The 27,451-nt window shown below is 47.0% G+C and overlaps 2 protein-coding genes and 1 long non-coding RNA gene across 9 annotated transcripts in view; 2 read left to right on the top strand and 1 right to left on the bottom strand.

The window, feature by feature from the left end:
- Positions 1–9,099, top strand: part of SZT2 (SZT2 subunit of KICSTOR complex) — a 76,641-nt gene extending 67,542 nt beyond the window's left edge. For all 7 annotated transcript variants that reach the window (XM_077928815.1, XM_028733761.2, XM_077928813.1 and 4 more), the window contains 7 exons: positions 2,178–2,391; positions 3,891–4,074; positions 5,983–6,105; positions 6,845–7,334; positions 7,568–7,684; positions 8,126–8,194; positions 8,493–9,099. In XM_077928815.1, the coding sequence (XP_077784941.1) occupies positions 2,178–2,391; positions 3,891–4,074; positions 5,983–6,105; positions 6,845–7,334; positions 7,568–7,684; positions 8,126–8,194; positions 8,493–8,636 (1,341 nt within the window). In that variant the 3' untranslated portion in view covers positions 8,637–9,099. The remainder of the gene's footprint in view (positions 1–2,177; positions 2,392–3,890; positions 4,075–5,982; positions 6,106–6,844; positions 7,335–7,567; positions 7,685–8,125; positions 8,195–8,492) is intronic.
- A 577-nt stretch (positions 9,100–9,676) lies between these two features.
- On the bottom strand, positions 9,677–15,987 carry HYI (hydroxypyruvate isomerase (putative)). Its single transcript, XM_028733781.2, has 8 exons — positions 15,663–15,987; positions 14,592–14,700; positions 11,663–11,777; positions 11,250–11,328; positions 10,753–10,802; positions 10,433–10,502; positions 10,126–10,260; positions 9,677–9,928 (listed from the first exon to the last, which is right to left on the bottom strand). Exons 1-8 carry the CDS (start codon positions 15,859–15,861, stop codon positions 9,855–9,857), a joined length of 831 nt encoding a protein of 276 aa, XP_028589614.2. The 5' UTR covers positions 15,862–15,987; the 3' UTR covers positions 9,677–9,854.
- LOC114599138 (uncharacterized) lies at positions 14,845–24,427 on the top strand. The gene is made up of 2 exons (XR_003707259.2): positions 14,845–15,402; positions 24,175–24,427. It is a non-coding gene; the product is annotated as an uncharacterized LOC114599138 (long non-coding RNA).
- Positions 24,428–27,451: the final 3,024 nt, after the last annotated feature.

Here is a 27,451-nt window from a genome sequence, read left to right as displayed (position 1 = left end):
TTTTCAGTGGCTTCCACATAGAAGCTGCTGTTTTTAAATCTGCTTTTAGTCAACTGTGAAACAGAATTCCACAACTTAAACAGCTTAAATTTGCTACAGCTTCACAGAAGACTCAACAAATTATGTGAACGTTGGATTACTTGATTACCTAATTTTCATACACCAGGCCAGCCCATCAGCAGAAGTTAACTGCTTAGAGAAACATGTCAGGTTGCCCTCTTCTGTCTTAACTGCACTGTTAGAGGAGGAGGAAGAATGGGGCTCGTAGGATACTGACACGTGGGAGAGGGGAAATGGTGAACTTTTTGAAGCATATTTAAGTCACTTTAGCACTGGGCACTTTTTGGTCTAAGCATTTAGGAGATGCTGGCGTAGTCTTTACAAACTCATTCTTCCAGTCTTTGGAAATGAGCGTCTGCTTCTCTTTTTTTATATAAAAAAGAGACGCTGGAATTCTGACAAATCAGACAGAAATATTAGAACGAAATGTAAATAAAAATGCTTGCAATTGGGAATCGGATTGGAACTGTGTAAAATGCACATGCCTTATTTGTAATTATGGGAACGTCACTTGCGCAGACTTCTTAAACAGCTTTTTAAAAAGCAGATCTTTCCAAATTTTTCTTCCTGTGCCTACTTAGGCATCTGCTCCCATTTATATGTTTTCCTCCTGAATTAAACCAAGCCAGCACCTCCTAAGTTGCATTGAATCCTCACTCACCCAGAGAGCACCCTGGGTGTGCACAAAGGGGTGAGCTCCCGTTGCTCTGTCCCAGCTCCTGCCAACCTAGCAGTTCGAAAGCATACCAGTGCAAGTAGATAAATAGGTACCGCTGCGGCGGGAAGGTAAACAGTGTTTCCATGCACTCTGGCACTTGTCACGGTGTCCTGTTCAGCCAGAAGCGCTTTAGTCACGCTGGCCACATGACCTGGAAAGCTGTCTGTGGACAAACATGGGCTCCCTTGGCCTGAAAGCGAGATGAGCACCAGAGCCCAAAGTCGCCTTTGACTGGACTTAACCGTCCAAGGGTCCTTTACCTTTACCCGTATAAGCCTTAAATATGTTCTTTAAAGAAGGGCCACACAACTTGTTTATTTGATGGCAAGATCCACTGTGATGGCTTAAATTTATCCTAATTGTATCTCAGACGCATGATTCTGTACTTGGAAACCTCCAAGTCTAATGGCGCAGATGGGCGTTTTATTTTCCACTCTTCTGTGGAAATTGGCGTATGGCCTTTGCCTCCACCTCCCACAGCCACAAAGTTCCTCTTCTTCCACATATGTTGAGTAGAACTTCAGGGGTGGTAGCACCTCACACATGGCCCTGCATGGTCCTCTTGAGACAGGAACTACAGGAGCCAGTCCTACTACATGCTGCCGCACCCCAATTTTCCTATAGCGGGGGAGGGTTGATTCTCCTGCTCACTGCAATAGGGAAGGCTGTGCAAATCAGACTTGCCACTGCTATCCTCTCTGGTAGAGAACCTCCTTGCAGTTCCAGACCTCCCTAACTCCAAGAGGTAAAGGACCTTGGCAGAGTTCTGCCAGACTTTTTAGTTTGCCTATTTCTATCCTTTCTCTACTTTTTTTTGCCCTTTAGGAGTGTTAAGAGTAGAAAGTTTTTTGTTTCCTTTTTTTTAAAGAAAAAGGTTGCTGAGGCAATTTAAACTGATCACAGAGACACTGCTGCTTTGATGTTTCTCATCCGGGCAGGGGAGATCACCCCTGTGTTACCGATGGAATCTTTGGTGGATCCCTTTGAAAGGACCTTCTTCAGCAGAAGCAAATGGAGGACCCACATGGAGGAGTCCCCATGAGCCACTGCTGTATTACTGTGCCCATTTTACCTGCATCTGAGATTGGCACAGTAGACAATTTAGTAGCCAGGCATGGTCCTCATCCAGCTAGCTCTCCTGCAGGTTGAAGTGAAAGGGCAAAAGGGCTAGCATAGGTAAAAGGGCACCCGGGGTTCAGTGGCTAGCGACAGGGGCACTCTGGTGTTTTCTGTAAGGTATGACCTAGCTGCCTAGGTTGGATAACATCAGGCTACTTCCCTCACTACTTCCTTTTCTCTGTACTTTTCTGAACCCCCCTCTATACAGCACCATACAATAGTACTGCATCTTCCTTAGGCAACTGGCTTCAGGTCTGATTTCTCTCTCTGTTCGCCTTAGCTTTCTATGCTCTTCACGGAGGAGTGCGACAAGGTGCGTGATCTCATGCATGTGCACTCGTTCAGTTATGATTTCCACCTGCGCATCGTGCACCAGTACCTACTTGGATCCCATATGGCGCTCCGGCAAGGCTATCACCTCACCAGCTTTCTGGAAGACTTCATTGCCCAGCACCCTGACATCCCCAAGTTTGGACGCAATCACATATTTCAAGGTGAGAACTTCTGGGGGCGTTTGAGGAGACTTTAGACAGCTATAGCTCCGCACAGCCAACTGCACCTGTTCTGTGGCCCCAGTAGATGGCTGTATTCCGAGCAGGGACGCGGACTTATAAAAAATATTGGGGGGGCCCGGGAAAGCTCATGAATAATAAATAAGCTCATGAATATGCAAATAAAGTGGCGCCGCCTCCTCGTGAGCGAATAGGGGAGAGCGTGCTGCGCCTAGCCCCATGGAGTCGGCGCCTATGAGAGAGCCAGAGAGAGAGAGAGAGAGAGAGAGCCCGAGAGAGAGCGAGAGAGAGAGAGAGCGCAGCCAAGCCCCCTTCACCGCCTGCCCCCCCCGCCAGCCCCCTCTCCCCTCCTCCCTAGGCGGCAGCTCCGCCATGACCACAAACGGCGGCGGCAGCAGCAGCAGCCGCGCGCGGCCCGGGCTCCCCTCGCCGGCCGCGGGAGCCAAGGCGCGCGATAATTTGCTTAAATTATGTCAGCGGCGCCCGGCAGAGCAGCCCTCTCGGCCACGGCAGCCCGGCTCTCCCAGCCCCCGGGGGCCGCCCTCCTCCCTCGCGCAACCGCAGCGTTCCCGCCCGGGGAGGCGGCGCCCCCAGGAGAGGCGGCAGCAGCAGCCGCGCGCGGCCCGGGCTCCCCTCGCCGGCCGCGGGAGCCAAGGCGCGCGATAATTTTCTTAATTATTGGGGGGGCGGAGCCCCCCCAATAAAATTTTTGAGGGGGCTCGGGCCCCCTCAGGCCCCATGGGGTCGGCGCCTATGATTCCGAGAAGTCACAAAGGTCCTGTCATCATCTTCATCTCTGTCTTGGGACCTCTTGCTTTGCTTATAAGCTGTAAACCAGTCAGGTCCTAACAGCAATGAGCTTTCCAATCTGACATAGACAAGTGGGAAGGAGGTTTTACTCTAGTAGAATAAAAACTCTAGTGTTGCTGGCCCTCCTTTAGCACACTTGGCTCCACATCGCTAAAGTACCTGGTTACATGAGCACAGGAGTATGCCAAAAATTTAAAGGACCTATAAAACCCTTCCTGTTTTTAACAACAGAAGGGCCTTTTGAACTCTGGAACCCAGTAGCTAAGAACCAGGGAGAAGCCGACTGTGTGGGCTTAAAGAGCTATTTTAATAAAACACTGTAAAGCAAGTGGCACTCAAACAAGAAGTTGAAGGGAAACATTTTAGAAGATCATTTTAGAAGATCAGCAAAAAGGAAAATAAACCCAAAACAGCGTGCTGACATAAGTAGCCAACAACTAACGGTGATTTAAAGGAACAAAGCAGGCATTTCCCTTGACCAGCTGAGGCTAATGTTTGCTGGCAAACATCTGGAAGATGGTTGCACTATCTCTGACGACAGCATCCAGAAGGACTCATTTCAGGTTTGTCTTGTGGAGCAGATAGACCTCTGTCCCCCACACAGACTCCCAGAACCAAGCAATCCTACGGCCGTAAGCAAACATATGGTAATCCTTCCGCTTCTCCTACAGGTGCGCTGACCTTGCCGACCAGCTCCATTACAGCACACCAGCTGTACAACTATATAACTGACCACGCCAACACCTATCATATGAAACCACTGCGCATGGCCAAACCAGGAACTAGCGCTGAGGGCAAGAAGGGCACTCCCAGCCCTGAGCAAAATGAGTATGCCCTAGTCTCCATCTGGAACAGGCAAGTGATTTCCATGCTGCTCTGATAATCTCTTGTCTCAGTGCCACTTACGACACTTGTCTGTGAGCCCCACTCCCTAAACTTCATGTGCCATGCATCTTCTTCCACCTTCGTCATTCAAAAGGCCGCCAGGTATCTCACCTTTTATGTCTTTCTGCAATGATGATGATGATGATTATGAGGATGCACCTAACATAGCTAGGCACTGCACAAAGATTAAATAATTCAGGTTCTGCCTAAGGCTTTATATTGTGTTACCTAGGACTTAACCCACTAGGTCCAGGACTGGCAAAAATGCATTTTGAATGATTGCAAATGAATTATTTGTTTTATGTGATTTAGGGGGAAAGAGATTTTTATTTGCAGAAGTCCAATAAGGTACTGTCAGTATTTGATTTACAAAGGAAGTTTTTAATTTCAGGTGCTACAAGAAGGCATTTCATTTTGTACTCAACTCTTTAGTCCTCCACAACTAACATCCTTTATTATAGAATAAGCTTTTGTAGGCTAGAGTCTATTTTTTTCAGATGCATGGTGGCCTGGAAATGCAGACCACACTTCTCCGATGCTGTTTACCTCTCTAAATTTTTTACTTTTAAATTTTTTTTTTTACTCTAGTCATTATTATTATTCCTAGTCACTTACCTAAATTTTGCTTATTGCGGAGTCTCGCATTGATTCTCAATCAGTCAAAAGCAACCAAGGACAATCCCGCCAACCAATTTTTACTGCTGCTGACAGTTGAGGAGAGGATACGGATAAAACGTTTGCCTCTAGAGACCGTGTTTGTGTTTTGCTAACATAGAATTTCTGATTCTTTTTGAGAAACCTCATGTGAGCAACTTGGCATTCAGATTACCGACTATTGTTTTCCTTCCTTGGATTGAACCGACTCTTGTCTCTTTGGTGCCACATTTTTTAACAGCTGCCACCAGAATCCCATTCCCACAGGGTGCTTTATCCTCTTCAAAAGAAATCCAATTTTGTCAACTTCTTTTGGAATACAACACAGCCACACTGGCTCCAGGTATGGCACAAGTAAGCCTAGCTTTTGCCTACCTGCATATTAGGTTCTTGATTGAAACACCAAACATTCTCTTCCAGGTGGCATTAGCTTTTTGATCTCACACAGGTGGGACAAGGTCCCACAACTTTTCCCAGCTGCCTAGTCCTTGATACGGGATGCCCATGGATTTCCTAGATTTGCTTTTCAGGATAGAACAACCTTCTTACCAGCTTAGCTGTGACATGCTGGTGTTTTATGCCAGTTGCTCTGAAACTAGACAAAGCAGTCCATTAAAAGACTTGAGCATTCAGAGATGGAGGAAATGTCAAATGTGGGGCATTTTTCACAAAATACTTGTGTGTACAAACCTTTTCTAGCACTGGGGAGGCTTCAAACACTAGCTTTCTGCATTACCTGGCTGCTGCAGTTACCAATATCTGTTTGCAAAACAGTCATGATTATAATAAAATAAACAAGACACAAATACAAAGTTTGTTATGCTGCTTGGATGGTAGTATAAGGTGCAGATGTCTGTTCTGGGGCATATATTCCTGGACTGAGAAACTTGACACAGAATGGCCCTATTCCTAGCCACTGATTTTTCTCTCCTAAATTGCTTTGATTTTATTTTTGCCTAAACTGTACTACATGGCAATGGGGCTATGAACCCAAAAGCTGACACGTATGTCCAACTCTCACTCACATCATTCTACAGTGGTGAGTCAAGTCACGGGTGTAACACTGCTGTTCTACACCCCCACCCCCCTCACTTGTAGGAAGCAATAGGGTCTATTTTTGGTTCAGTTGAACTACCCGCTGCAATGCAGTCCACACTGTGGCCCAAAAGGACTGCAGCTGCTTTCTTGACCATGTAGAGAACCCCTTGCACTCTTCCCTTACAGCTCTGGCTCCTACAAGGATTCGGAGGGGTTGCGTCACCACGACGACTTCGATGTCTCCATGCTTGTGTTCCACAATGCTGCTCCCTTTGAGGAGCAAAGTGAGTCAGAGCGACATATGCTAAGGTAAGAGATGAACTGGGAAATTGCAAGTCAGGGGGAAAGCCACTTGTCTGAGCAATTACAAGGTCGAACAGCCTTGACTGTTCAGACATGCAGTGTGCTAAAAAAGAAGAATTGAGCAGCTTATTGGCAGCTGGGTGATTAATAATAATAATAATAATAATAATAAATTTTTATTTATACCCTGCCCTCCCCAGCCAGAGCCGGGCTCAGGACAGCTAACACCAATAAAATCACAGTAAAAACATAATAGGGGGCGGGTAACCAATTTAAAACACAGGTTAAAATGCAATTTAAAATGCAGCCTCATTTTAAAAGTAGCCAATAAATCAAGACCATAAGGGGAGGGAAACATAAGGGTCAGACTGAGTCCAAACCAAGGCCAGGTGGAACAGTTCTGTCTTGCAGGCCCTGCAGAAAGATGTCAAGTCCCGCAGGGCCCTAGTCTCTTGTGACAGAGCGTTCCACCAAGTCAGGGCCAGTACTGAATAGGCCCTGGCCCTAGTTGAGACCAATCTAACCACCTTGCGACCTGGGACCTCCAAAATGTTGTCATTTGTGGACCTTAAGGGCCTTAAGTTTGGGCTGCAGGGAACCAGTCTAGGCCACGGGTTGACCAGGTACTTAATGGACATGTGGAGAGCAGTACAATTACTGTCTATCCGCAAGAGGCCACACTGTGGGGCTGTTGGTGAGCGAGACAGGCAATGAGCTGCAATGGCAACTGTTCCCTTCCTCCCAGGTTGCACTTCTACGTGATCATGACAAGCCAACGGGAGCTGTTTCCACGACTAACGGCCGACATGCGCCGTTTCAAAAAGCTGCCACGCCTGCAACGGGACACGCTGGAGCCAGTTCTGGGACGTGCCGCCTGGGAGACGGCAGAGGGAGGCTGGCAGCGGAAGGAAGTGCCAGAGCCCTGGGAGGAGGTGGAGGACAGTGGGGAGTTCTATGCAGGAGGTCCCCAGGTCAAGGTGGGCCCCGGGCTCTTCTACACATCCCCGCTCTTCCCACTTCTTGCCTCCGAGGTGGCTGCTGCCCAGAAGCAGCTCAGCAGCATGGTGCAGCTTGCCAAGTGCCACTGCCGCCGAGACAACCTCTGGAAGAGGCTCTTCCTGCTCGAGCCGCTGGCCTCCGACAAGCTCAAGCTGGGCAAGCTCTCCCTCGGCGAGTTGGAGGAGCTGCTGGACGCCGTGCACAGGAAATCAATTGCTGACATTGATCCTCAGCTGGTGAGTTGAGCTGGTTGTGTCAGTGGGGGTGCGTGTTGTATGGGTGTACGCACACTTGTGACATACTGTGGCGGGCAGAAAACACTCGAGGGACCCCAGCATGGTCCAAGCTATGAGACGCTAAAGAACGCGAGAGCCCTGCTGGACCAGACCAGAGCCCATCTAATCTAGCAATCTATTCTCTCAGTGGACATCCGGTGGCTTACGTTCATTTCTCTCTCTCTTTGTGGCAGAGTTGCTTCCTCACCATGACAGTCTCCTGGTACCAGAGTCTTATCAAGGTGCTGCTGAGCCGTTTCCCCCAGAGCTGCCGCCATTTCCAGAACGCAGATGCTGGCACTCAGTACCTGGTAAGTCCCTTCCAGCATCATTTTCTCCAGCTGTGGGCCTCTCCCTGCTAACCCGTTTCCCCGTCAGTTAAATCAAGAGTGAACTTTGATCATTTTGCTTGGTCAGGTTTGGCATTCTCACGCATCAGTTCCAGCTCCCCTTGGCTCGACAATGGAAAGAAATTCTGAAATGCAGTCCTTCAGGTTTCTTTCCTTACTAGAAGCTGCCCTCTAGTTACTGGAAGGCTGTTTCAGTCCAGGATTTGGAGGTGGGTGGGTGGGATCAAGAGGCTTTATGGACTTCTGTTCCCCTTGCCCACTGGTTTTTTCCTACCCATCTGCCCTACCCCCCAGAAAAAGGTTCTGACCCTCCCAGTGGGAACAATGCAATTATTGCCTTGCTTCCTTTAATGTGGCGGATGATTCTTTCTTGATGCAGCGCTCTTGCCCCCAACTCTGCAGGTCGTGCTGAACCAGAAATTCACAGACTGTTTTGTGCTCGTATTCCTTGATTCCCATTCAGGAAAAACGGTAAGACCCTTTCTTCTTCACAGCTCAGCAGTTCAAGGGGGGCGGGGGCAAGGAGTGGGGCTTCGGGGTTACTCAGTACTGATGACATAAAACTTCTGAGCCCTGGGGCTGCTGTTTTGGCTTTGAACGTCTAGCTCTGCTAACTCAAATGTCCTGAAGTTATCCTATCTGAACAGCCTTCCCAAGAGGAGTCTTTGGCCTAAGGAAAGGCTATCGGGGAGCTTTGTTGCTTAACTATGGGCAGATGGCTAGATACCTTGCTAGTGCCATTAGTTAACCCAGCTGTCTTTCTCTGCAGAGCCTGACCGTGGTGTTTCGAGAACCATTCCCAGTCCAGCCCCAGAACAGCGAGAGCCCCTTGCCGCAGCTGGTGTCCACGTACCACCACCTGGAATCGGTCATAAACACAGCTTGCTTCAATCTCTGGACAGGGCTGCTCTAGTGTTGGTTGGCTCCTTCCACCTGGGGCACGCTGCACAGGCCCAGCTGGGGCGAAGAGAGCACCGCAAGTGGCAGAAGCACACATGGGGGACCGTAGTGGGTGGTGTGAGGCTACAGCTGGCTGGGTAAGAGCTTCGTTAGGATATTTTGATGAGATGAACAGAATCAAGGAGGGGGACCGCTCTGGAGACCAGAGCACAGCCTTAAGGGGGGGCGGTAAGCACCTTCCCTAAGAAACTGCAGGATGAGGCATATATGGACGGATGTGCCACCTTCGCTTGGGCACTTTGGCGCCAGGGCTCAAAGGCAAGTGGAGCTGCTGACGTGGCCTGGTGCTTTTAAGAGTGACTCACTGGATGGGTTTTAGCAAGAGGGAACTGCACAATGATGGGAAATTTTATATATATATGAAGTGAATGTACAGTAAATTAAATAAAATGGATCATTAATTATAACAATAAAAATCTTTTGTCATAGCTTTTCCCCTACAAGCTGCTGAGTTTATCCGTGGCGCGAAGCGAAGTAGGTTCCCACCAGCCTGCCAGAATGGCGTGTCTGCCAGGATGCACTGCAGGGACCAGTGCCAAGGTCTTACTCCAGGCTTGCATGATGGTGCCAGTTTCTTTTCTAAGGAAGTTGGTTCTGGCTCAGATTGAATTGTGCCACTCGTGTCTCCCTATGGTTATACGCTGCAGTGTAAGATCTGGAATGCAAGTAATTTAAGCGGCAGCATGTAGATAGAACCTAGAGGCTAAGATGCACCTTTAAATCTAGGAAATCTCATCCGGGGCCACTAAGTGGTACTAAAGAGCTAGATCTGAAGAGGCAGGGACTTCCCTTCCTTTGCACCACACTAGTCCCCATTCTTGTGAAAGGCATGCCAGCATCATTGCTTAGCGTGATTCCAGGAAGGTGAACTTTCCTTTTTAGTGGGTCAACCCTTATTATAACTGCAATGAGTAATTAAAAAAAAGATATATTTCTTACTTGAAAGACCGGGCAGGAATGTAATTTGTTCAGAAACACAAAGTGACACAAGAGTGAAGCCTTTAGCCATTCCAGGACTTGAGTTGGAATGCTATTTTGTTTTATTAGGAGGCAAAACGCATCCAGAAGAGAGACAAACAAAAGAACATTGCCTTTCCAAGTTGGCATGTAGTGATTGCGCTCCACCTCTGATGCTCTTTAGTCCAGTTTTTCAGCTGCTGAACTTAACCCCTCAGCTTCCACTATCCAGTACACCATGACTCTTCCAGTATGAGTGCAGCCAGCCCAGCCCCTTCAGTGTGCCTTCTGTAAGGGAAGCCACAAGCATCAGCAACACCAAGTTTGCACTTCTTCAGCACCACCACCCCGCCCACAGTTTTGGCAGTTGTGAAGCAGAGAAACAGTGGGTTATATCAGCAGCCTAACAATTTCCCAGCTACAACGCTTCATTTCACACAGCAAAATCTCTCCCCATTCCCTTGGGATAATTTAAGCAGACTTACCTTTGGGCTTGTACTCGCATCCCACGAAGCCACTGTAACTCATTGACTCCAGCAGCTGGAAGAGGTAAGGGAAGTTTAATTCACCAGGGCTGTCGGGCTCATGCCGTCCTGGTACCTGGGCAAACTGAACGTGTCCTGCAGAGAAAGGAGGAAACCATCAGGGACCAATGAATGACTAGGCATAGGGGTCTGACTGGAACTATTTTGATGCTACAGAAGCATCTGCCCCTTTGCTTAGGAACAACCCCTGCAAGGGATCCCAGTTTTGAAGCCATACTAGGGAACAACTGAACCTTTCCTGTCTTACCAATAATTGGGAAGTACTTTTCCAAGTTCTGAGTCAGGTTACCATCCATGATCTGGCAGTGGAAAATGTCCTGTGGAGTAAACATAAAAAGGCTCAGTCTAGCTGCCTTCCAAGAGGCTGGACTAGGCCTCCCATCAGCCCCAGCCAAAATGGCCAATGGGGGGGGGGGGAATCTGGAGGGCAGTAGGTTGGGGATGCCTGCTGTTTAGCCTCTCTCATCCCCTCTGGTGGGCTCTTGTTGCACCAACCAGTGTAATAGGTCCTCTAAGCCCAACACCCACTTCTATGGCTGAATCCAGGTTTTCCTCAGTGACACTCACCAGCTGCAGCTTCAGGCTGGGGCTTCCCACCTTCTTCAAAATGGCAGCAGCTGAAGAAAAATGGAGATGCACAATATCACAACTGATTCTGGGGGCAGGGGGAGCATTTTGCTCCATTTCCTGTCATCGTGCAGTCCCAAAGCCCATTCTCCAGCAACTTCTAGAACATGAGTGCAGAACCTGTGGCCCTTCAGATGTTGCTGTATTCAATCTCCTATTGGCCCCAGTCAGCGTGGCCAGCGGTGAGGGATGAAGAGTTGTAGTTCAGCAACATCTAGGGGAGTCACAGGTTTCCCACCCTTGCTTTAGAATTGTGTATCCAAAACTTGGGGCTCTTGCTGCTTTTGAACTGCAGTTCCCATTGTCCCTGACCTGCTAGCTGTGGATGATGGGAGTTGTAGTCCTAAAACAGCTGGAGACCCAAGTTTAGGAAACACCGCTTTAGAAGGACAATTCCCTATCTGTGGAGAAGGGAGGAGTCTTAGGCCATGGCCTACCTTGCTCTGGAGTAGTCAAGAAGTAACGGGGATCAGTAATCCGGCTATTAATAGGCTCCAATAATCCAGTGATCTTTTCCTGCAATACCAGAGCAAGGAAATGGAAGAATATCCACTCAGTGCCTTAGGCTAGCAAGCAAAGGAAAATTGCTGCTGGGCAGCTCACCTCTTTTATATTATTTCTTGTCACTGGCCAGTTTCCCAACCACTCCTGTGTGCCCTCCTGCCAGGCCTGACTAATAACTGGGGTGGAGCTTCTTTAAGCAGGTCTTGCTAACACTTTGCCTCTTGGGTTCTCTGGAGCTCAGGAAAGTGTCTCACCCCCAAATGGAATCTGTTGAATGGGCACCTCACCCTTCTGATGAAGCAGTACAGCATGCTGCTTAACAGGCATCTATCTACCCAGCCCCTACCTGAGCCAGGATGTCAGCAGCATATCTGAGGTTCTCAATGAAGGTGGCTTCCATCTCTGCTGACACTTCCTCCCTCTTAGCACCCAAAGGAATTCGCCCGGCCATAATGTGGATCCTGTAAGCAAAAGGCTGGATCAGGATGGAAGAGGGACAGAAGCAGCGGTGCTGACGGCTTTCTGCCCTCAAGGCATCCACGATGCTGATATGATGCTACTGAAGTGAAAGCTGTCTCATGCCCGCTTTAATTTCCCCCTGAGGAGATGCACTGACCCACGAAGCCACCTCCAGCACTCAGCAATCAACACACATCGCTACACCAGGGTTTCAGCTGGGATAAGCTAACACCTGCGACATGTAATAGGCATGACAAGAACGTCTGTATCAAAATCATACAAACTATACTCTCTTATTTACCATGAGCTCACCTAGCTTGGCATAGATTATGAGCTCACAAACAGCACCCACAGGCCAGATATGCAAAATCACTATAGGCAGACTGACAGAACCTTAGTAGTATTTGATCACCATGCTGGACACACACACAATCAGTTGGTTAGGAATGATGATGTGCTTTCACCATTTCCATGCATGTGTTGCTTGAGGATGAATGGGATTTCTAAGTAATTGGTGGTATCTAAAATAGTTAGTAGTCATGCGTAGTCAGTGGCTTAGTCATGCTGGCCACATGACCCGGAAGCTGTATGCCGGCTCCCTTGGCCAATAAAGCAAGATGAGCGCCGCAACCCCAGAGTCGGCCACGACTGGACCTAATGGTCAGGGGTCCCTTTACCTTTACCTTTACGTACTAAAATCATACTTGGAGTGAACCCACTAAAATAATTGAACTTGCATTAGTTATGACTAATTTATGTCTGCTTGGTTTCAGTGTGTCTGTTTCACAGTTTAGCAAAATGCCACACAGTGTTGCCGAGTATGATTGCAAAAACAGACTGGTGTTAATTTTCCAAGTTAAAAGGGCATGGTCTTACACAAAATAGCCAGCTGCACCACTTTGTTCTGCTTTCTTCGTGTAACGCAAAGCGCCATGCAAAATTGGTATTGCCGGTGAGCTTTTGGAAATGTCCCAACATCTGTCATTCATTACTAGCCTGCGTCTTACTGCCTATGTTTTCTCTCCCTCCGCACTCAGAGGTGAGGTGTCTCATTCTCTTGGACAGCAGAGACTGCAAGCAACACTTCCATGCTCAGTAATGCCCCTAAGTGGGGCTGCCTGGGTTGGTTCATCCCTTTGATGTGGTTACTCATTTGAATCTCTGTTAACTACACTGCTAAACATCCCATCCAGAAGTTCATGTCCACTTGAGATGAACATGGGAAATTACTTTATATTGTTAGGTTACTGGTCTGTCTAGCTTAGCATTGTCTACACCAGCCTTCCCCAACCTTGTGTCCCCAGAAGTTATTAAACTACAACTCCCATTGTCCTTGACCACTGGCCATTGCTGGCTAGGAATGATAGGAGTTGTAGCACAACAAGTTCTAGGGACCCAAGGCTGAGAAAGGCTGATCTACAGTGATTTGCAGTGGCTCTCCAGGGTTTCAGGCGGGTGTCTCTCAGCACTACCTGTAGATGCCCGGGATGGAACATTAGACCTTCTGCATGCAAAGCACAGAATTGTAGTGTTGGAAGAGACCCTGAGGATCATCTAGTCCAACCCCTTGCAATGCAAGAATATGCATTTGCTCTTATCACTGAGCTATGGCTCCTCCCCCAATGGGTTTGCCTTGAGAGTGATAGACCGGCTGCGTCATGTCTAAAGATGCCACTGTGTTCAGAAAATAAAAGCCTTTAAAATGGAAAAGGTGTTCTTATTACACTTGTCTTTTAACTAGTGAATGAATAAGCAAGGTTTTAAAACAAAACCACTCCGGGCAGGAAAGTAGCTAGTTTTACCAAAGGTGCCAATCTCAGCGCCAGGGCTGGGGATGCCCTAAATGGGAGAGAATGTGCGTATTCACTAATAGAAGGATCTTGATCTCCACTGTTATCACCAACAACACTTGACCTCTCTCCTCCCTTGCATCCCCTTATTCCACCTTGCTGCTAACTGTGTGCTTTTGTTGTTCTTTAGGTTTTGTTCCTCCTCCCTATATTTGGAGTCAAATTTCCACTTTCTGTCCATCACACCACCCTGCTTCAATCCTCCTTAAAACCAGCCCCTCCCTTGAAATATTACATGACTGTGCAAAAATTATCTTCCTATAAGACTCTCTTCCCTTTTGCTCATATTTGGCCTTTAATTGCCCTTCTCCTTTTTAAAATATTTATGTACTACAAGACTGTCCTAATAAAGGCTGCATGCTGCATATTTTAACGCAGGAAGACACTACCCTGAGCAAGGGAAGATTTGCAGCAGCAGCAGGGGCAGTAGCTATGGTAAATCAGATGTCTTTTTGTGGAACAATCCTGCATTAACTCGTGCCTCTTACAAGATTTATGGTTTCCTTGCATAAGGCAAGAAAAAGACTATGGAACTATGGACACGGAGCTATGGGAAGGGGCTAGATCCTGTGCCTGCTTCCTTAGCACATTTCCCACCTTTAGCAAAGAAGACCCCAAAGTGGAGTGGGGGCAGGGGGAAGATGAGGAAAGATGCTTCATTTCAATAAAGGATAGCAATTGATTCTTTCTAGCATGGCTAGCAGGTATGCTGACAAATAAGTAAAAAAACAGGCAAACACATAACTTGCCCTTTGCTTTCTTTCCAGGTTTGAGGGCCTGCTTTTGCATGGGTCTGTGATGAAAAAGGCACTTAAATTATACCACTTCACTTTCAAAGTGCAATAGTGAGGAGACGTATAACTCAATTACAACAACCACTACAGCAATTCTGATCATTCCTGTATTATGGCACAAGGATGACACTGGTGTTCAATATACATATATCTTAACTACTTAAAATACTACCTTGGACATTTCAGGACCTTGCAGTACTTCACAGCCAAAGCCAGGGCCTCCCGGAATTCATGCTGGCGGCCAGGCACTGCCCCTAAGCCCCTGTCACCATCTTGGTTTCCTGGGGAAAGAGCAGTAAAATTTACCATATATATATATATATATATATATATATATATATATATATATATATGTACCTTGGGTTACATACACTTCAGGTTACAGACTTCGCTAACCCAGAAATAGTACCTCGGGTTAAGAACTTTGCTTCAGTATGAGAACAAAAATCGTGCAGCGGCGGCGCAGCAGCAGCAGGAGGCCCCATTAGCTAAAGTGGTGCTTCAGGTTAAGAACAGACCTCCAGAATGAATTAAGTTCTTAACCCGAGGTACCGCTGTATACACACACACACACACACCAGTTGCAGGGGACAATAGTAGGAAATAGATGTCTACCATAAATGATACCTGCTGTCCTATATGTCAACTAAGTGCTCCTATGTTTGGGGTCAGGAAGAGGTGAGAGGTACAGAACAAACAGCTTTATTTGCTTGGTCTTTGGCAAGCAGAAGGGCAGTCTATAACCTCTACTAGGAATATCTTCCATTGAAACAGCCACTGTTTTGAGTGTAAGGGAAAAGGTCATTCTAGGAGGCAAGCAGGGCTTAGGGGGCAAGCCTGTGAAAGAGACATCCAGTGTACAGTGAAGTGAGAAGGAGGTGTTGGTCACTATCTTGGGTGCCAAGGTTGATACAGAGAAAGAGGAAAAGAGGTGATGGACTTTGCACCTGCAGGAACCGGTAGCAAGTTTCAACTGGTAACAGGTGAGGTCTACAACTTTGGGTTTGTTTTTTTTAAAAAGGTAAAAGCTGTACAGCAGCAGGCAGAAAAGAGATTTAGTGTTTCCAGAAAGCCGCGGAGACTATTAAGCTCTACCTGCGGACTTCTGCCTGCTTGCCTTTTCACCCTTTCCGTGAAAAGCCGACCCCGTTGTAGTAGTGCCTATGGAGGTCATGGGAGAAGGCTGGGTCCGGGTGGGGAGACCGTATTATGTCTGCTAGCCACGGGCAACTCGGTCGGGTACCTGGCGGGGCGTTGAGCAGGACCAGCTCCAACCTGGCCTTGTCTGCCGCCTCCCGCAGCTCCTCGGCGCTGCAAGCGTAAGGGGCGCCCAACTCCGCCGCTCGGAAGCCGGCCTGCGCAGCCGCCTCTATGCGCTGCGGCAGCGTCGGCTTCTCCTGGAAGAGCCACGCCAGGTTGGCAGCGAAGCGCAGCGGAGCCATGGCGGACAGCGCAGCGCCTGTGACACCCAGCAAAGGCCGCGAGAGGAGGGGCGGAGGCGGCGCCCACGCCCCCGGCCGGCAGGCAGGGGAGGTGTCCGGGCAACAAGCCCTTGGCGCCCGCTGCGCGCTGCTGCTCCGCCTCCGAGGAAAGAGGCGCCGCAGCAGGAGGAGAGCTGGAGCGCGGACGCTCGCGCCGCGTGTGAAACAGGCGCAGGGGCCTGCGGGTCGCAGACTTGCCGCGAGGGGGCGTTCGCGGGTTCTGCGCCGGCTCTCTTGCCCACCCCGTTTGCATTCTGGTGTGTCCGGAGAACACGTGTCGCATCGCTCGGCTTCTCTCGACCAGACCGGGGGACGGGGACGGGACGGGACGGGACACATATTTTTTCATATTGTATAAAAACACCTCCTTTGGCACTTCATTTCCTCTGTCCATACACCAATGTGCACCACCTTTACTGGAGCCCTACCCTAGATTGCATTGCCCCTAGATTCTCACCCTGCTGCTGCCCTAGGAATATATCATTCCCAGTTTCTGAAGACTTCCCACATGGATGATACTATTTCCCAAGAATGCATGTTCTTAGGTTCCACCTGCTCTGTCCTGGCTGGTTCTCCAGGAGCAACATGAGAAGGATGTCACAAAGGCCTATCCAGCCCAGCATCTTGCTTTTCCACAATGGTCCACCAAATGCATTATGACAAGTCCATAAGAACAACATGGGCACAACAGTCCCCTCCTGCTGTCGTTCCCTGGCAACTGTTATTTAGAGGCATGGTGCCTCTGATCCTGATGCATATAACCATTGCAACTCCTAATCATTTATGGCTTTGTTCTCCGTTAATTTGCTTAATCCCCTTTTAAATGCATCTAATACCTGTATAGTTCTTCTCCTTGCTCAGAAGGTAGACCAATACATGCTTTCCGGCCACAGCTTGCGCAGGAAGGAAACACACAGCAAGACAGGTGGAGCCACGTAGCTCAAGCAATCAAGTCAAGCCAGGCCCCACAAGGGAAGGGGAAAGGCAGATCCTTGCCAGAAACTGCTACCCCACAACCCTGCCCTTGACTCCCTTAGGTCTTTTTCCAAATAATTATTCAAAGTCAAGGACATCTCAGTCACATGGATCTAGAGACTGAACTTAAGTGGGGTTTTTTTGCTCAACACCCTGCAAGAAGATTACACACACCCTCCTAACCATGCACTTTGCAATTCTTAGCTGCTCTGCGGCACTGCTGTGCCCAGCCTCTGCTTTGCATTTTGCACACGGCTCCTCTGTGGCCCGATGCATGCTGTTTGTTTGCTTTGAAGTGATGTATAATCTGCGCTGATAATTAAAGAACGTCATTCCAGGGTTAGTATTTATTGATACCAATTTAACTCGCCTCATACATCAAACACCAACCATCCATTGAAATCCCTGGTGAATTTCTGCATCCCAGAGACCTTGTTTTCATTACCCAGAACTGACAGGAATGACTTTTGGGGCACTGGTTCTTCTGCTTTGCCTGAGGCTTTGTATAGGCCACCTTTTTCGTCCTTCAGCACAGGCAGAAGCAATTGCTGCTGTTCTGGATTAAATGGGGTCTGCAGTAGGGCAGTGTGATGCTTTTTTATATTATTATTGCTACATACTGTATGTGAGCAAGTCTCTCGGGGTACAGGTTCAGGGCTCTGGAAATTTGGGGTGCATTGTATTAGGGAACAAGTTCAGTTTTTCTAGACTGAATATTTAGTGTAACTAATGTTTGCTGAATCAAGCTCCTGATAGACATAGAGGAGACAGGGACTGTTTCAGTCTCATGATAGTCCAAATCACAACCCAGGGGATTTGTGGCGCCAGCATAAAATGGCCGTCTAAGCATGGAATTGCCCAAAGACCACACAAATCCCATACACACCTTTGCACCTCTTTCTCCTCTCCTCTTTCTTGTTCATCTTCTGCTTCTGATTTAACACTTATTCAGGCAACTAGCAGAACTGGAACCCGTCAAAAGAACATAAGGAAAGCCTGCTGGTTCTAGTCCAGCATCCTGTTCTCACAGTGGCCAACCAGATGCCTGTGGGGGAAACTGCAAGCAGGATCCGAGCGCAAGAGCCCTCTCACTGCACCGCTGCAACTACAGTAGCTCTGTCATGTCACTGCACTGCTGCAACTACAGTAGCTCTGTCATGTCACTGCACCGCTGCAACTACAGCTGCCTGGGGCTGATGGGAGCTGTAATCCCAAACATCTGGATGGCACTATGTCATCAAAAGCTGGTCTATAAGGCAAGGCTGTCCATCAGTTGGCTCTCTTTACATAAACCAAATCCCCCTCCTTTCTCCAGAATCAGAAGAATAATTTAACACATGAAAAAGCCCTGCTAGATCAAAGCAAAGGTCCATCTGGTCCAGCATCCTGTCAGCTAAATGTCTTCAGAAACCTCACAGGTGGAGCATAAAGAGCCCCCCCCCTTGTTGTCACCCCCCCCCCTCAGCATCTGATACTTGGAAGCAGGCAGATTCTGAATAGAACTCCTAATAAAAAATAGCTTTATTTAATTCCTGCCCCTCCCAATACATATTTGAGATCATACACGTCTTTTGTACCATGCTGTAAACATTTTGGCCTCTTTCACGTCACCTTGCACAGAGTGCCCTCTGGAACATGTTTCTGAGCATTTTACCCAAGCCACCTCACTTTAAGCAACCTCTCTTTATACAGTTGACAACTTTGTCAGATACTAGTTCTACGCACCAATTCACTGGCTTTCCTCTTAACTTCTATATAATATATGTATTATTAATCTCCACCTGCCTTATGTTTTTTGGGGTTCACTGAGTGAACTTGACGGTGTGAGACATGTAATTATTAAGTGATTTTCCATTTCAGAGACATCATTTCACAGTTTTGCACATTCATTTCATACATCAGATCATATAAAGCATCACATGTTCTTGAAACTCCATATGCACAACAGTCGCTTTCTATAACCTGAGGCAGGGAATAACCCAGGGTGTTGCTTCAAGCAGGTATTTGGAATTTTTTTGTGTGAATATCTACAACATTATTATGGGACTGTCACCAAAAAGGGATATAAATAAGGAGGGTGCAGTTTATCTAGGCTTCAGCACATAAATCACAGAGAAGGCTACAGAAGTAACTGGTTTACTGGTGAAGAGTCTCCAGCTGTTCAGAATAAGCTGCAAACAACACATATGCATACACAGTGTTGTGTGTTTGTGTGTGTTTGCTTTCCTTTGTTTCATTAATTAGCCATACAGGAAGCCTTTATGGCTGAGGTCGGCAACTGGCAGCACCCAAGCTCAGTTCAGCTCCTGGACAATTGCCAGTTGGCCCATAGACCCATTTCCTCCCTGTTGTTATTCCTTCCCTCTCACTTGGCAGTCTGCTTGCTTGCCTGCTGCTGCTGCTGCTGCTGCTACAGCAGCCAGGTTGGACTTAAAAGCCCGCTCCCAGCATGTGGCAAACAAAAGGAAGGAGAAAAGCAGGAGAACACAGCAACCATCCATGAAGTTGTCCATTAATTCTGCATTATCCAGAGACAACTCGTGTGTGTGTGTGTGTGTGTGTGTGTGTGTGTCCCCCCATGTGGTTAATGGTTAACAGTGACTCAGGCAGTTTCCATACCTTCACCTTCTAGCCTTTTGGAGTAAGCTTTCTGCCATCATGGAGGATGTAAACTATCAGTGCATCCAACCACAAGGGAGAAGGAAAGGCAGAATAAAAGGTGGGCACAGTTTCTACCCAAGGAAAGCATGCTCTGTCTGCAAGTAAAGGCTTCCTTAGCTAACAGGTTTGAGGCCCAGAACTTGCCCCCAGCCATTCCTATCTGCTAATTAAGGCACTGACTTCTGCCATATGGCTAGTCTATGTTTTCTGTGCATTTTTTGTTTCTCCAGTGCCCTCGGGGAATAAGGACTTTAAATTACACCCTGGGCTTGCCCTCCTTTTCATTGGACATTGTTTTCTCTTAGCCTGAGCTGAGTAAGCATTGGCAAACAAGCAATCAGCCGTTCTGCTGTTTGTGTTACCCTCAGAGAGGTTAGAGCAATTTCCTTCTTGACTTAGGGAGGTTCATTACAACATTGTATGAGGACCCCTGCAGTGATGGGATAACTGCTGTATAATTATGTAACTACCGTAAAAGCTTTGCTGAGATTAGAATATATTGTTTGAACTGATTTAGTGCACCGGCTATGTTGCTTTCAGCACCACAAAAGGTTGTCCTATTGTTCTCTGATATTAGGCGAAAGCTTGCAAGCTTGTCAATTTACTGCCAATGAAATAACTCAGAAGCTGTAACAGGAAAGTGTTCCTTAAAATACACTCCAAGGAGGAATGCAACAGCCAGAGAGAAAACGAGATGAAATGCTGGGCCACTAAATGAGATAATACTGTTTAAAAGAAGCAAAAGGCCAAGTGGAGGCCACGGGGTGAAGGACTGCCATTTAGAGGAAATGCACAGTAAAAATATACAGAAATCCAGAGAGGCTAAAGAACTATGAAAAACAATATCTAAATGCACCTGGAGTTAATAAGGAGCTTTTTTTGCAACAAGAGAAGGAGGCTTGTTTTCTCCAGATGTCATTGTTGACTAACTCCTTGGCTGCTTTCCCTCAAGCTGGTAGGTGGAAAGGCATAGCACAGCCTCCCCAAAGACCCACTGGTGCCAGTGAGAGCTCCCCATCTCCATGCCAAGGCTAACAGAGGTATAGGGAGAGGGTGATCTTCTTGGAAATCACAGCTGAGGAAAGGGTTAAACCTCACCACCACCTGTGGTGTGGCCCCAGCAAAATTACTAAATTTAAAAATCAACCTGGCATGCTTTCCAATGGTGCACTTGACATCCTGTCTAGTTGACCGTAAGCATTTGGTCCTGCTACAAGTAGACACCCCAGGCTATCTGCTGCCATTGTCTTGGCCACACCCACTGCTGATGTGCAGTCCCACCTCCCAGGAATGGCCAAGAGGCAGGGCAGCCCTCAAGCCCATCCTCATACGGATAGACCTGTTAGGAACATTTGCAGAATTCTGCCTCATTGTAGAGTGCGGGAATAGATCTGCTCCCCAGGGGAGCTGCAATTCAGGGCACCAGGTTGGCAAAGGCTAGGTTAGATGGCCTTTGGTGTCTTCCAAGCCCTGTATTTCTTTCTGTGTGAGGGGCACCTGCCCACAAACCCTCCACAGTGGTTTGATTTTAAATACAGCAGGCTCTGCTTCCTTGCTGTCGCCCATTCAAGCCAATCTTCTGGAAGGAAATGAAAAGGGCCTAAGGCTGTACTCATTAGTGGGGCTAGACCACCTCGGCTGCCCCCTGGCACTAATTATACCACTGTGTACTAGGAGATGCTGCAGCTCAGCCGTACCCATCAGAGATGCGGAGGGTGAGAAGCACCGAAACAGTCCAGCTCTCTCTTCTCCTGCTCATTACAGTAACACTGGCATGACAGCCAAGCAGGGAGGGGGTGGAGACAGCACAGCGCAACTGGGTCTCCAGGGCACCTGGCTAATCCATGGCATCTAGTTCTGTCTTTAGTAATAGGCAGCAGCCCATAAATGCCAGCTCTCCAATTAGTCCTGGCCCCTGGCCCCATCACTAAGGAGGATCTCCTTCAAACCAGTACAGGACAAACAAAAAAAATCATTTGGCTCAGAGGGAGAAAATCTCACAGAGCAGATGAGAGAGAACCCAGGGCTGCTTTGTTGGGGATGACAAAACGGGATGGGAATCCCCCCTTCATATGTTCCTGAGCTCTGCAGAGGTTGAGAGCAAAGCCCCAAGTTCCTCTAGCCCCAGCCCCCAAGGGTTGCTTTTCATGTTACTTCTGAAGATGCAGCTGTGCTTCCCTGAGCAAATGTCTGCAGATGGGTGCAAAGGTTATGCAGTACAGTATCTGAGTCTTAGTTAAGACCTGTGAAGGGCAAGACTCTGCCAGTTGTCCTGCATTTTGCAGATGTGGCTTCTCAGGTAGCTGTGGGCATGTCTTGGGTTTCTCAGTTGAGTGAAGCAGCACTACTGCAGCACCACAGTAAGACCACCACTAGCAACTGGGAACACCTGGAAGTCTTGGGGAAATGTCTCACTGGGTAAAGGGACCGCACCCTCTTTGAACTGCACTTAAGCCAGGCTGGTGTGGCCCCCTTGGAGGACACTAGCAGCTGGGAAGGTAAGGTAAGATTGCAAGATTAAGCAAACCATCTAAGAAATTGACTTTTTGTGTTTAGAAAAGTGATGGGAAATACATGAACGAACAAGTAATGGGAAAGGCCTATGAATGATCTGCATGTAAATCAGGATGAATGCTTACTGCCATGAAACTGCTCCGCAAACAAATCGGAAGAAACATTCAATAACGACCAGATAGAAGCTAGCCTCCGCATAACCTTTTGCAAATCAGGATGGATGTTCAGTAAACAGGTCGTCAGAAGGAGACTTTAGAGGGTGGAGCTAAGAAGAAAGGTATCAAAACAGGAAGAAGCAAGAAGGCAAGAGTTAGACTTGGGAGGCATTGGATTTAGAAACAAGGCGAAAATGAAGAAAAACAGAGTAACAAACCTAGTGGTTTGGTGGGAAAGTTGGGTAAAGAAGGGAGTGAGTCAGCCAAGGGCCAGGAAGGTCAAAAACATGGAGGAAGGAGCTGGATATTGTTTTTGTGGAGATGTTAAGGAAGGCAGGAGAGGATATATGCATTGGGAGGACATTCTTTCCTCCCATTCATCTCATCCTACCAGGTGCTTAAGAAGGTTGAGGATTGTGTGCAGCCTTGGAGTTGCCTGAAGAATGTATGCTGTGTTGAGCATTGGTGGGCCCACTGACTGACCTCTGAGCTTCAGTGAGTGCCCCTTTGGCAACTGCTAGAACTAGCCAAACTTCGGGTGACGTGAACCAAGTAGGACAAGTGGGCAGACCCAAGTTTTCAGTGCAGCCTATATTTTATTATAAGCAAAGGAGTTTGTCCCATGTGGGGTATTGGAGGAGTGAATCACATTGCAAGGAATTGCATTTCCACAAAAAGTGGCCAGGTGTTAGCCAGATGTATCCAAAGAGGTGTATTAATTAGTTTCCTGGGGAGCTAGTCCATAACAGCTCATTAATGGAGAAAGTGTTTGCTCTTTTCAGTTAGACACTGCATATTTTATCGTAAATGAAGTGTCTCAGATGACACAGAAGTAAAATAACTAAATTTGCACAGATGCACAAACACACACAAACTAATGTCTGTTGATATGTAACTATGCAAGTTTGGGGGTTGCATAGATAGCTGTAGATCATCTTTCATCAAACATTTTCCTATACTGATATTAACCCCAGTGGTTGGGGTGGGGTGAGGTGAGGCGAGGATTGCAATTTTAAAATGCCCTGTTCCTTTGAAATGGCACATTTAAAAAGTCAAACACTAGAAGTGAAACACTCCCCCTCCTTCACATAAATGTCAATGCTTGCATTGGAAAATATAGCATTAGATCTAGCCCTAATGCCATTTGTGTTGAACAAGGTTATGTACTGATGCAAATATGCTTTGTCACTTCAGATAAATGGTAGCCTAATCAGAAATAATGTGAAATATGTGACACAATGCATTGAAGAGTAGGCCTGCAAATTGCAGTGATGACCTAAGAAAAGGAGGATCTTGTGTCAAACAGTGTTAAGCCCTAGATCCCTTCATGCTCAGAAATTAGGACTTCCCATTCAGAGCTCCTGTTCTGCAAAGGCAGAGCAACAGAAGCAAGTGGCTGTGCCCTGAACTCCAAAAGGAAAAGAAAGGTGCGTGGCTTGAAGATCTTGCAGATGTGATTCTAGGGAAAGTCTCTGTTGTATGGTCACTGGAGTGTGTGTGTGTGTCTAAGAGATAGCATGGCTGGCTACCTCTGATGTCATGTTGCCTTAATCAACCTCAAGGTAAGCAGCGCTGGGTTTAAAATCACAATCATGCAGTCTGATGTCCTCCAATGTATCAGGATGTGAAAGCTATGTCTGGCTTTGATGGTACAAGGAGCATCTCGTTAAAATTGTGAGACCTTTTCTCTAACCCTCACCAAATTTCTCTGGCTAATAAATGGACCTTGAAAAGCAATATTGTCAGCAGTAGAAGCTAATGTTCAGAATGAGAATCTTTCAGGACCAAGCCAAAGGAATCACCTCCCTCCATTTTTCACTAAAGGATCCTCACTGGATGAAGAGAACTCTATCACTATAAAATAATTGGGGGGGGGTGTTCAGTGGGGATTTAAAAGAGCTTGGATAGACTGTCCAGCCACACTGTCCTTCCTCCTTTTAAACCAAAATGACTTTATTTCTCCTCTCAGAAACAGAAAATCTGCTCAAGCCTTGCTTTCTGCTTATGAACTTGGACTGAAGCCCATGACCGACCTTCATGATCCCAATGGCCTCTTCTGCTGCATAAGCAGTTTTCTACAGGTGAGTGACTTGGGTCAATGTGTGCAAGGGGATTAAAAAACAAGAGCCAGTGGGCTATCCATTAAAGAGCTGCAACTCAATTAAGGCTATTGATTAATCAATGAGCGCAAGCATGACTCCACTCCTCAGCAATAACAAAAATCTTGGCTAGTGATGGACAGCTGCAAATTTTAGAAAGAGGAGCTGGTTTTCAGGGCAGACCATGAATGGTGGTAAAGGGGGTCTGCTGAAGATCACCAAGGGTCTAGTTAGCCAGACATGAGCTTGTCAGGCCTACTACTACTGATGCCAATGATTCTCACTTCCCTTTTATTCCAAAACAATTACAACTTTTCAGATTGTTGCCTGGGATGAAGAGCTAGAAATGCAACCTTTTCCTCAACTCTGTGAAGAGTAAAGTTGCCAGATGCAGAATCTGAACTGGTTCAGGTATCTGCATAGGCAAAGCGTACATTTAAAAAATAATAATAATGTGGTTTTTAAGAATTACTCAGGTCCAGTCTTTTGCATTACAGCCTTGTAGTAACAAGGGAAACCAGAGCTATTGGAATTTCCCATTTACTGCTTTAAAATATTGGAACCCTCCAGCAAGCTTGGTCGCTAAGGAGATCTACAGGTTTCAGGCTGCAGGTTCATTGATATATGGTCATCCATGCAAATCCACACCTTCAATGGCATATTTATTCTATGGTGATGGGTTTTCCTCAGGCTCTGGATTGTGTTGAGTTTTGGCAGAATGATAGATACACATCAGGCAGAAGAGAATCCATTGCAATTCCACCCCCCGAATTCAGTGTTGGGCTATACTTTTCTTTCCGTAGTTTGATAGGAGAAAACAAGCAAATTCACAAGCAGAGCTAACTATGCTGTCATCAGGTCAATGAGCAATCTGGTGCAATGTTTTGCCAAAAGTATTTTTTAGAATTTGTGCTTAGAAATCCTCACCTGCTTACAACTCAGTAAGCACATTCTCACATTTGGATGTTTTGTATTGTCACCATTTTATTGTCATGCAACAGCTCATTCCCAAACCACTAAAGTATTCAGAAATGCAAAATTCAGTACTCGAGGACAAAATTGTCATTAGGTTCTGTTCCTGAATATAATGGCCTGCAACTTGCCAACTGGACCAGTGCAGTAGCCCACAGTTCTCTCAGTGTTATTTATATTAGGTTTGTTTATATTTATAGGCCACTTTTCTATGCAAAGGACCTTGAAGCAGCTTACAACAGCCAAGTAGCTCACAATAAGAAACACTGATTACAATATGATGCAACCAATTATGAAACAAGTCTAAAAACTAAAAAGTGCAATCACTAGGTAAATTCAGCAGACCTCAGAAGATCAGAAGGCATGATGGAACAGACAGAGTTTTACTGATTATCTAAAAATGTCAGCCAGCAAAACAGTAAACCAAACTCATAATGAGAGAACAGATACTGTGCTTATTGAATAGGTACAATGTTCAATACATATAGCTGGAGGATGTTTTGCTGTTCCAGTGCACAACATGCAACTCTGTGTTCTACAAACTCTAGCCACTTCAAAGCAAACACTGAGTGCAGTGGTACGAACGACATTTTGCTTTGCATATTGTAGGTCCCAGGTTCAATCCCTGATATCTCCAGGTAGTGCTGGAAAAGACTCCTACCTGCAGCCCTGACGAGCTGCTGAACTGGGTGGCCCAATATTATGGCTCAGTACAAAGCAGCTTCCTATGTTCCAAGGGATCTCCAGGGAGCCAGTGTGGTGTAGTGGTTAAGAGTGGTAGACTCGTAATCTGGGGAACCGGGTTTGCGTCTCCGCTCCTTCACATGCAGCTGCTGGGTGACCTTGGGCCAGTCACACTTCTTTGAAGTCTCTCAGCCCCACTCACCTCACAGAGTGTTTGTTGTGGGGGAGGAAGGGAAAGGAGAATGTTAGCCGCTTTGAGACTCCTTCGGGTAGTGATAAAGCGGGATATCAAATCCAAACTCCTCCTCCTCCTCTTCTTCTTCTCCTCTAAGCATTTACCATCTCAGCCCAGTATGCATCTGCCCAAAGAGTGCCCTAAACTTTGTTCTTGTGATGGTGGTGCGAACTGGATGTGTGTGAATAAGCAGTAAATGCAACTGAATGAACCCTTGAAATCTCTTAATTGGAGATTCCAGGATCTCCCTTATCCTGTTCCTTCAGTGAGGGGCTGGTTTCTGCCAATCCTCATCCCTCCATCCCTTCCCTGAAGATCCAGATCTGCTGCATGAGTTCTTATCCCCAGCACCGGATTATATGGTTAAATCGGCTGCAAAAAAAAAAATGCAAGACTTTGTGCTAGCAAATGTCAGGCAGAAATATTAAAGGAAGATGTCAATTTAGCCCATTAGTGTTCCAAGCCATGGACACTGTCCCTGATCTTTAGAGCTTATACCTCAATCCTTGGCAGGCAGCGTTGATGAGTCCTGGGCCTGGAGAGTACGTGTACAGAATTATCCTAACCAGGTTTATTTGGAAGCAAGTCTCATTAATTTCAATTTGCATCCAGTTTCAAGTAATTATGTTTAGGATTGCAGCCCAAGTCTGACTGGTGATTTAGAAATGAAGCCTCTCCAGAGCTGCAAGAGCGTGACTGTCAATAGCATGCAAACCTCTGACCAAGAAGTCAAGGGAAGAAGGGATTGCCAAAGGCAATGTCCACTTGCACCCTTAAATACCAGAGATAGGTTGAAGCCACCCTGCTTCGTACCCTGTTCCTCCACTGTTTCTCCTGCTGACCATCCTCTTCCTCCTGATCACAAGTTCAGATTGTGTGTGAAATGCGAACATTGCATGAGATTGGCTTAAGTAGCAAATTTGGGGCTTTGTTTCTTTACCATCTGGTACCTGGGCCTGACAGTTCATCTGCCACAGTTCCCCTGCTACTACTGTGGGCACCTGTTACTGTAAATCATTCCTGGACCTCTTAAATGCTGAAATTCTCACCCTTCCAGAGGGAGCTGGATGGTTTTAATAGGACTCAGAAATAACCATGTCATTGAGCCCAAGCAGATGCCCACCAGTAGACTCCAGCCAACCAATAGCCTGATGTTGTTAGGCACCCTTAAGTCAATCTGAATCAATGGACTTTGTCACATCTACACAGGACAAGGCAGCAAAAGCTGGAGGTGAGAACAGGAAATCCATGATCTT

Source organism: Podarcis muralis, chromosome 5 (genome assembly GCF_964188315.1).
Source record: "Podarcis muralis chromosome 5, rPodMur119.hap1.1, whole genome shotgun sequence".
NCBI lineage: Eukaryota > Metazoa > Chordata > Lepidosauria > Squamata > Lacertidae > Podarcis > Podarcis muralis.
The sequence above is the reverse complement of the archived record's forward strand: the minus strand, read 5'-3'. Positions and strand labels throughout refer to the sequence as shown.